This window comes from Eulemur rufifrons, chromosome 7 (assembly GCF_041146395.1).
Source record: "Eulemur rufifrons isolate Redbay chromosome 7, OSU_ERuf_1, whole genome shotgun sequence".
Lineage (NCBI taxonomy): Eukaryota > Metazoa > Chordata > Mammalia > Primates > Lemuridae > Eulemur > Eulemur rufifrons.
This window is the reverse complement of record NC_090989.1, coordinates 93618818-93628382: the sequence shown is the minus strand read 5'-3', so window position 1 is coordinate 93628382 and position 9565 is coordinate 93618818. Positions and strand designations below refer to the sequence as shown.

Genomic DNA, 9565 nt, shown 5'->3' with positions numbered 1-9565 from the left:
AGGAGCTTAAACTCTTTCCTTTTTTAAGGCAAATAGCACAGACCAGAAGAAAAGCATGAAATCACAGAAGAAAAATTACCAAAACTTTTGTACAATGTAGTCAGGCTCTTTAGTAAGGAACTCGAGGTAGACATTTAGTAAATCTTATTAAAGAAAGCAAATACATTGGGAGCGCATTGTAAGAACATGTACTGAAAGTGACACTTGGGCAGTCACCTAATTATATTATCTCCATTATTGAAACCTCTCTTATTTCCTTATCCAGTTTTATTAATGTCATCAGTTATCTCTGTTAGGTCCGGAGCCGAGAGACACATGAAGCCTCATGTGTAGCAAAATGCTGTTTATTTTGAGCATCTGGGTGCAGATGGGTGGAAGTCAAAAAAGGGGTCCATGAGAGAAAAGGGGAGGGCCTTGCATTTTATAGAGAGTTTTTCTGGGAGGAGTAAATAATTATTTTCAAACGACTGGGAGGGATAAGGAAAGTAAGTTCCCCTCTTGCATTCCATTCCTTTATCTCCCTAGGGAACAACAAGGGAGGACAAGCATCCTCCTTATCAGGAGGGATAGGAAAGTAGTTCTCCTTTTGCATTTCATTCCTTTATCTCCCTAGGGGTCTGGCAAAGGCTACCTGCCTAATACACCCCTAGGAAGGGGAGAGGGGTGGGTTTTATTGGAGGTTTGGATGGAAGTTTGGGGAGGGTGAATTCCTTACGCCTAACAGTCACCATTTGAAATTAACTTGTTTTTGTATTTGTTTACTAGTTTACTGTCTGTCTGCTACCAGTAAAATGTCAGCTCCACGAAGACAGAAACATTGCCAATTTTGTTCACTGGTACATGCCTAGTACCTAAAATAGTGCCTGAAACATGGTGGGAGCTCAATTAATATTTGTGGAATGAACGAATGAGTCCCCAGAGCAAATTGACATGTAGCACATGGAAAAGGATCACAAGAACTCAGGCAACCTAGGGGAAACTGGAATCTGGACCAGGCCAGAATAAAACTACTATACTCTTAACTGAACTTATTATTCTCTTCTTCCTGAATCAAAGAAGCATATTTTTAAGCCAGTTCCATGGTGAGGAAGAACTAAAAATTTATGCACAAATGTGTATCATTAACATATAGATTAGCATTTACTGTGTTATAGCTAAGTAAGCTCAAATTGACAGTATAGGAATGAACATTGCTTTCAATTATGTTACGGTTTTAAGCAATCATAATTCATTCTAAAGTTGTCTTCATAATGTCTGGAGTATTGCACTAGGTTTTTCTGTAGATGGGTACCTAGACTTTGGAGACTAAAGTAGAAGGTGAAGGGTGGCAGAATAAACCACCCCAAAATATGCCACTTTGGCATAAGGAACATTTTGAGCTGAAGGTAATTGAAATGAAGCAAATACAGAAAAAGCTGTTTGCCCTTCTTCTATTTGCCTAAAAACAGAACATAAATTTACAAAGGTGTCCCTCCTCCACTCTCTACCAAGTAGGACAGAGGTTGATCACTAGAGATGACTTCAGACCCTTAACAGCCTTAGAGAAAGCACCAGAGGAATCGAAATAAGAAACCTTATTAACTACCATTTATGTACCATGTATTTGCCTTCCTACAATTTTTGGTCTCTAGAAATTCTAGATCCTTTTCCTTTGTCTTTTCACTTCTCAAAAAATGTATTGTTCTTTGTTGCAGATGCTATGTAAGCTGGAGTTCTAAGCCACTTGCTTGCAATTGACTCATTTTTCCCTGGATCTCTCCCATGTATACACAAGATATACACGTTAATAAACTTCTGTTTGTTTTTCTCTTGTTAATCTGTCTTTTGTAACAGGTAGTTCTAGCTAAGAATTATGAAAGGTAGAGAGAAAATTAATTTTTCCTCCCCTACAAAGGGAGCATAACTCAGTGATTAAGGTCACAGGCTCCTATCTCAGGTAATCATGAGTTCAAATTCACTCACTGTATGTATTTGTATATGTTCTTGACTAATTTATAGAACTTTTTTGAGTCTCAGTTTCTTCATCAGGAAGAGGGGTAATACTATTTCATTAAATTTTTAGTACATTTAACATAATGTATATAAAGTGATTACTTCAGTGTCTGATGTATAATTAGGACTCAACAAAGGGTAGCTATTATCATTAAGCTCTCTGCCAAAAATTGCTATGGCAAACAAACAAAATGGTGCTGTACGTGATTAACATGAAAATGAAAAAACTGTGAAACATGTTACATGAACTCATATTGGAATGTAGCATTTTTTTTTATTTCAGCTTCTTATGGGGGTACAAAAGTTCAGGTTATGTATATTGCCCATGCCCCCTCCATCCTCCCGAGTCAGAGCTTCAAGTGTGTCCATTCCCCAGACAGTGCGCATTGCACTCATCATGTAGGTATACACCCATCCCCTCCCCCCACCCCACACATCTGTCTGACACCCAACTGGTGTTATTCGCAAATGTGCACTTAGGTGATGATCAGGGAAACCAATTTACTGGTGAGTACATGTGGTGCTTATTTTTCCATTCTTGGGATACTTCACTTAATAGAATGGGTTCCAACTCTCTCCAGGAGAACAAAAGAGATTCTATATCACCGTTATTTCTTATAGCCGATTAATACTCCATGGTATACATATACCACATTTTACTAATCCACTCATGAATTGATGGGCATTTGGGTTGTTTCCACATCTTTGCAATTGTGAATTGTGCTGCTATAAACATTTGGGTGCAGGTGTCTTTGTCATAGAATGACTTTTGTTCTTTTGGGTAGATGCCCAATAATGGGATTGCTGGATCGAATGGTAAGTCTACTTGAATCTGTTTAAGGTATCTCCATATTGCTTTCCACAGGGGTTGCACTAGTTTGCAGTCCCACCAGCAGTGTATGAGTGTTCCTGTCTCTCCGCATCCATGCCAACATGTATTGTTTTGGAAGGACTGATAACAAGAGTCTATTTAGAACTCAGGAAAATTAGTAAGAAAAAATCAAACAACCCTATCAAAAAGTGGGCAAAGGACATGAATAGAAACTTTTCAAAAGAAGATACAAGATTGGCTAACAAACATGAAAAAATGCTCAACATCTCTAATCATCAAGGAAATGCAAATCAAAACCACAATGAGATATCACTTAACTCCAGTGCGAATGGCCTTTATTTTTGATATTTAGATCTAATATTTCAGAGTAGTCAGAGAAAGAGTTCTGCATTTAATTTTTATAGAGTACAATCTCAGCTCTAACACTTCCCTTAGCTCAGCGTTGTAAAATCATGGAAGGTCGGCTTCCAGAATCATACTAATTTGGCTGCCACTTTCACCTATAAAAATAAGAAAGCTTTACAAAAGCCCTCAGCTTTTCTATTTTTCATACATTTTGAAGCATCAATCAGAAAAAAATGATATGTTCCAAACAGTATTGAAGCAAGGCAAACATTGAATGTAAAACATGGAATAACAAGATTAGCAAAATACTGAAAGCTGGACTACCATCGTAGATACTGGATTTCTGTCTTAAGTAGCGCCCCAGAGAAACAGGTACGTGCCCTCTCTCTCTTAACCTTATTTCCCCACGGTCTGGATAATGTTGCTATGGCGGAGAGTCTGATAGTCCAATATTTTAGGAATAAAAGGAATTTAATATCTAAGATATCTTACACTTGTCCTAACATATGAATGATATTTTATTTATGCTCACTGCTTTTAATTCATATAGACTTTATAAAACATACAGAAAGGACAGAAACAAACACATATCTAATTTTACTTATTCGTTAACACAGGTCTCTATTAATATAGGTTAATACAGACACTATTTAAAACAGAAAAAAGATAAAATACATGAAAAATGTTTTCAAGATGATGATATTTTGCCAATCAACTATTTTCCATGAATTGTCTTCTGAGTCTGTGCTTTTTATTCACAGTGAATCTAAATCTCTTCTCTTCATCTTTTGGGTTTCAGGATTTGTCACCCTTCCCATAAATAAAACTGATTCTAGAAAAAGAAAAAACAAAACATATTTAAGAAATTTCTGGAGAAAAACTAACAATAATTAGTATTTCTTAATATCTCAACAAATCATTTGGTCTTTCTTTCTTTATAAGATAAATAGGCAGTGTCTAATAGCAAAGCCCTCTCCTTTGTCTTAAATACATAATTATATCATTATTAATCATTTTCAGGTAATTTATGAAGTAAATTAACATCCACTACAGCTTGTAATGAAAAATGCATTAGCCCTGTTTTTCATATAGGAAAACAAAAATAAAGTGACAGAGAGGTGTTCTTCTAAATATAGAGACCCAGGCAGGCAAGCATAGCATAATAAAATGATGCTGAGCATGGTAGAGTTTTAAATTTAAAGCATTAGCAGTCATCTTTTTATGCATGTAATGTAGCCCTCAGGGTTAAAAGTGCAGCTTCACAGATTTCTTCTTTCAGCTCTGAATCAAAGCTTACTTTACTGCTAAAGACAATATTTTTATATCACTAGTACTTTCAAATCCTCACCAAAGTGATATAGTATATACCATAAATGCAAATGCCTCTTTCCAGGCTTTCTGTGTTTGCAAGTGAAAAGGAACTAAGAACTAAAGGACAAAACAGAAGTAATGATATGCCAAAATCTATTCACCTTTCTTTTCAACTGGATTAAGGGAAGTGGCTTGAATGGATCAAAGTCAAATGTTGCCTTGACTCAATTTCTTACACTCAGTTGTAATAAAGGTTAATTTCAAAAGTGGTAAAATAAACTTTGCATAATTTTAAAGGTAATGAAAATGATCTTTAAATATATTTGAAATAACAATGGGAGAGCCCATTTTCATTAACTCTACTGTTTAGTCCAAAGCCAGACACACTCCTAGAAGAGCCAGTAACATGGAAATAAACATAATCTTCAGCAGATTTTATTTTTTTTCTTTCTAGGAATAATTATAATTAATAATGTCCTGCCTCAAAATTCTGGAAAAAGAGAAAGAAAATAAATACCTCTATTTTTCACATAGATAGGGATATATAAGTACTTTTCCCAGCATGAGTATTATATTTGGTCATAATAGAAACCAAGTGACTCTTATATCTTCATAACGCTGTGGCATTCAAATGCTTATCAGAAAATTTTGGAAAATTTTTAAAGTAACTTTTATAGATACTAACCTCATAATTGAAGACAGTAGTTTAAATTTTTAAACATTCAGAAGTATAGAATATTACATAAAAGCCATTTGTCTTAGCCCTTTCGTGTTTCTTTCATCAAGGAGAACCGGATTTTGAATTGAGTCTTCATGTAGTCACCAATTTACTCACTACTAAATTGAGCAGATCAGTGAACTCTCCCTTGACATAATAGCAATCGATGGAGTTAGAGGCAGGCTGAAGCAGAAATCATTACTGGTTTGTTTTCTCTTTATCCCTCCTTCTTAATAGACGTCCTCTATATTTAATCAATGTATTTATACAACACCTTTGTCAGATGCAAACAACTTTTACCTTCTAATATTAAAATACAATAGCATAACCAAAGCCAATGATTAGAAAAATAGATTTTTTAATGAATATTCTTCAGTCTGCTTCTCCCCTTGGCCAATGACCTGAAAGAGTTTTAAATGAAATAACTTTTATTTTGCGTGGAGTACTGTCAGTTTCAAAATCATGACTCACTGTTTTCTCAGAAATGGTAACTTTCATGCAGCATCTTTCACAATTTTTTTCTCAATGTCTATAAAGTTGGCCTACACCTTCAGCCTAAAAAAGTTCTTCATTGTCCTGGAAGTTTAACTTAGACATTTAACTTAGAAGTTTAGCTAAAGCTTAAGGGTTTGGAAGAATATACTGCAATATAAAATTCACCTGATAGGAAAATCCAAATAATGTATAGATTTTGCACAAGAGTATTGTTTGACCAAAAGAAATTTCAAATCTAAATAAAAATTGATTGTAATAAACCTAAAATCATTCATCCTTATGTTTCAGAAATTGTCAATAGAATATATTTTATGTAGAGCCTGAAGCCATTTAATAGTCCACTATGACGATGCTAAATCCCCATCTCCATTAATTTCAATTATTTCTTGAGTTGATTTGTGAAGGAAAAATAGATAAATCATTGAATATGTATTGTCTTAAGATAATCGCCCTTTCTACATTTTATATGGGAACAATTTACAGTCCCTCATAAATGAGTGGCCATTCATTTTAAACAATAAAGGAGAAATGCTAGTTTAGAAAGTTTTATTACAATAGAAAAATAAAATAGTGAAAATTGTCATAAAGTTCTGAGAGTTAAGTATTATCACAGATAAATAAATAAGTGGATTATTTTGGGTTTTGAATTTTCACTGCTGTCTTACTGATAGCTATTAAATGGCCTTAGAATATAACAAGTCATCAACTTGGAAAATAGAGTCAAACATAATTATTCTAAAAGCCATTGTTTACTTGTGTGTTGATGCCCAATGTAGCTTTATTTCCTTCTGTCTTCAGACTCAATAATTATATACTAATTATAAGAAATTACAGTCATCGAAAGGTTAAAGATACATAGATCAAATTATATACTCAGAATACATTTTAACACTGACACATCCACTACCAGATTGAAGTTGTGCTAATGCAATCTCAGCAATCCTAAACTGCTCCATCTCTGTTTTCAAGATACAACTTTAAGAAGGGTCACTCAGCATTAGTTTCATGGAGCCAAAAAGAGGGTGATGTATCGCTTAGCGGGACAATAATATCAATATCCCTAGTCAATCTAACAGATTCAGATCCTGAGAATAACTATGTCTCCTCTCTATATAAACAAGCTTATACAAAGAATCTTTTCCATTTTCCTTCCTTCATCTATCCAGTCATTCATTCATTAATATTTATGGACTTATTCATAATGAACACTTAGTATGTGCCAGACAGTGTTACTGGCTTCATACATTCTTATTATTTAACTCTATGAAACAAGTACTATGTTCAAATAGGAGATGGGAAAAATGTGGCTTAGAAAGGGTAAAGCAACTTGTCTTACAACTAATAGTTGACTGAGCTAATAACTAATAGTTAATTGAGCTGTAACTTGAGCCTAGGTCTGATACCCAAATCCCCACTCCCAATCTGTAGGGATGCTGATATCATATGGCAGGCATTTTGCCAAATACTAGACTGGATACAGAGATAAATAAGATATAATTTCTTCTATTGTATAGTTTATAACCTTCAGATAGGCATTATGACTACTGAAGAGTCCTAAATATAAACTTAAAAACAATTTCTCCACTGTGTCTGGCCTCTCTTATTCATAAAAGAAAGCGCTGAAACATCTATCTAGACAATCTGGATTTCCATTTGTTGACATTGTGCCAAATACTAATCCAATCCACTACGTCTACATTCCCTTTTGTACCCAACTGCATCATTTTTCACCAGTTGTTCAAATTGGAGATTGGAAATTATGTTTGATTTCTCCCTTCCCCTCAGAGCCTATACTAGTCACTTTTTTTTTTTTCATCTACCTCTGAAATTTTTCACAACTCCACAGCTCTCGATTTCATTTCCATTGTGGCATCATAGAAAGAGAGTTGACCTCAACTCTCACTCTCACGCTTTCTGATCGTATGTACCTAGAAAAACTACATAATCTCTCTCAGAGCTTCAATGTCTTTATTAGTCAAATATCTAACCTACTGGAATGATTTTAGCTTAGAGATAGGTATATAAAATGGCTACTACATATAATAACTATGGTGGCAGCTATTAATGCCACTGTCCTATTTTAGGTCCTTGTGACCTCTTAAAATGCAATGCCTGGTACATTGGCCCTTAAAAATAGGCCCTTAAATAGCCATTGAAAGAACAAATGATTTCAGATGTGTAGATTGCAATTAGCAGCTAGAGCTAGGTCTGCTTGACCTGAACAGTTTTCCCCAAAGAATTCTCAAAGAATTTACCTGTTGGGTTATTCTTCATGATGAACAGAAATGGATGATTTGCTATAAATTGGTTTCGAGCCAGACTCATAATCACAGGGATGTCTATGCCTATGAAATAAAGTCAGTGGGTATTTAGATATTCACATTAAAAGATCAGTAAAGGGAATATTAAATATATCCATAATACTTTTTGTAGACAGGAAAGGTCATTTTGTGTAAGAGTTAACATGTGAAAAAATAACCATTTTCTAAATATAGCAAAATTTGCAATAAATTTTAAAACCAAAGTGCAGAAGAATAAATATTAGATCATTCATGGAATAGTTCTAACTTCATATTTATGCTCAATGAAGAAGAAAGGCAGATACTAGATTCAATTTAGTGGAAGCAATTGAAAAATTTTATCTTTTAAACAGTAATTTTCTGCTCACTTTTAATTTACATTATATGATTTATTCTTATGTTTTCAATTCTTAATTTCTATTTGGATATGTTTGCACTTCATTTCTATACTTCAGGCTTGTGGTAATCACATCTGAGTTCAAATTAATTTATTTTTTACTTACTCTTTCAAGATTATTCTGTAAGCTCAGAGCTTTTAGGATTTGTGCAGTAAATGTACATAGGATTTTTTTTATGAGATTTAAAACAGAGATTTGCTGCTTTAAAAAATATTTATTATGATAATTAATATCATGTTGCTCCATTATGGCCTTTGTCAATATTCAGGGTGGGAAAATTTAAAAAGTCGTATTTTTTCCTTAGATTAAATGCTTTTATGTTCAATTCAGACGTTTTCTTTACCAATAATGTAAATAATTTTGTACTGAGCAACCCCTGAGCAGATTTCTGAAAGTCAAAATACTCAGGCTGACTATTCTGAGGAGTAGTACATCATGATCACTGCTGATTCATGCTGCCTTCCCTTAATGACGTCACAGCCTCCTAGAAAATTATAGACTTACAATGACAAGCAGTGGGCAATAGCAGAAAGGGCTCTGAACCTGAAGTCAGGGATTCTAATTTGAGTCAACCTCTGCTGTCACCTAATATTATGACCTCAGGAAAGCCACTTTACGTTGCTGGCCCTATTTCTTCACCAATATAATGAGATCAGATAATGATCTAGAAGGACTCCTTCAGTTCTGTTTAAAAGCAGCAAGTCTACCTGAGCCAGCAACCTCATCCAAATGCAATCTTATTATTTCTCCAAGGATTGATATAGCCCATTCCCTACAATCTGAGTTCCTTGAGCACAGCAATGCAAAATCCTTCAAGAGATGACAAAATAGTAATGGAGCCCAGTGTGTCCTACCCAGATGTCAAAATCCATTGGTGCTATGTAGCATTACAAATTAATCATCCACTTAATGGATACAGTTTTTAAGATATTTATCAATAAGACATTTTAAATGATGAATATCTTTTAAATATTGATTAAAATCCAAATAGTATGGAGAATTAAAATAGACTCATGAAGGATTCATTAAAATTGCTTGTTTATTTCTAATTGATTTTAAGGCTTTTTTTCAATTATTTTTCAAATATTACTTATATACATCATAGACACTATTTAAAACGTCTTTTGTTCAAGGAAATGCAGCACAGAAGAGTGGTTCTCAAACTTAGAGTGTA

General features: G+C 34.1%; 1 protein-coding gene across 1 annotated transcript in view; it reads right to left on the bottom strand.

Moving 5' to 3' along the window:
- Window positions 1–3924: 3924 nt before the first annotated feature.
- SERPINI2 (serpin family I member 2) overlaps window positions 3925–9565 on the bottom strand; it is a 28055-nt gene continuing 22414 nt past the window's right edge. Inside the window, exons 7-8 of the mRNA XM_069472976.1 lie at window positions 7949–8038; window positions 3925–4001 (exon numbers count right to left, since the gene is read on the bottom strand). Of these exons, the coding sequence (XP_069329077.1) occupies window positions 3925–4001; window positions 7949–8038 (167 nt within the window). The remainder of the gene's footprint in view (window positions 4002–7948; window positions 8039–9565) is intronic.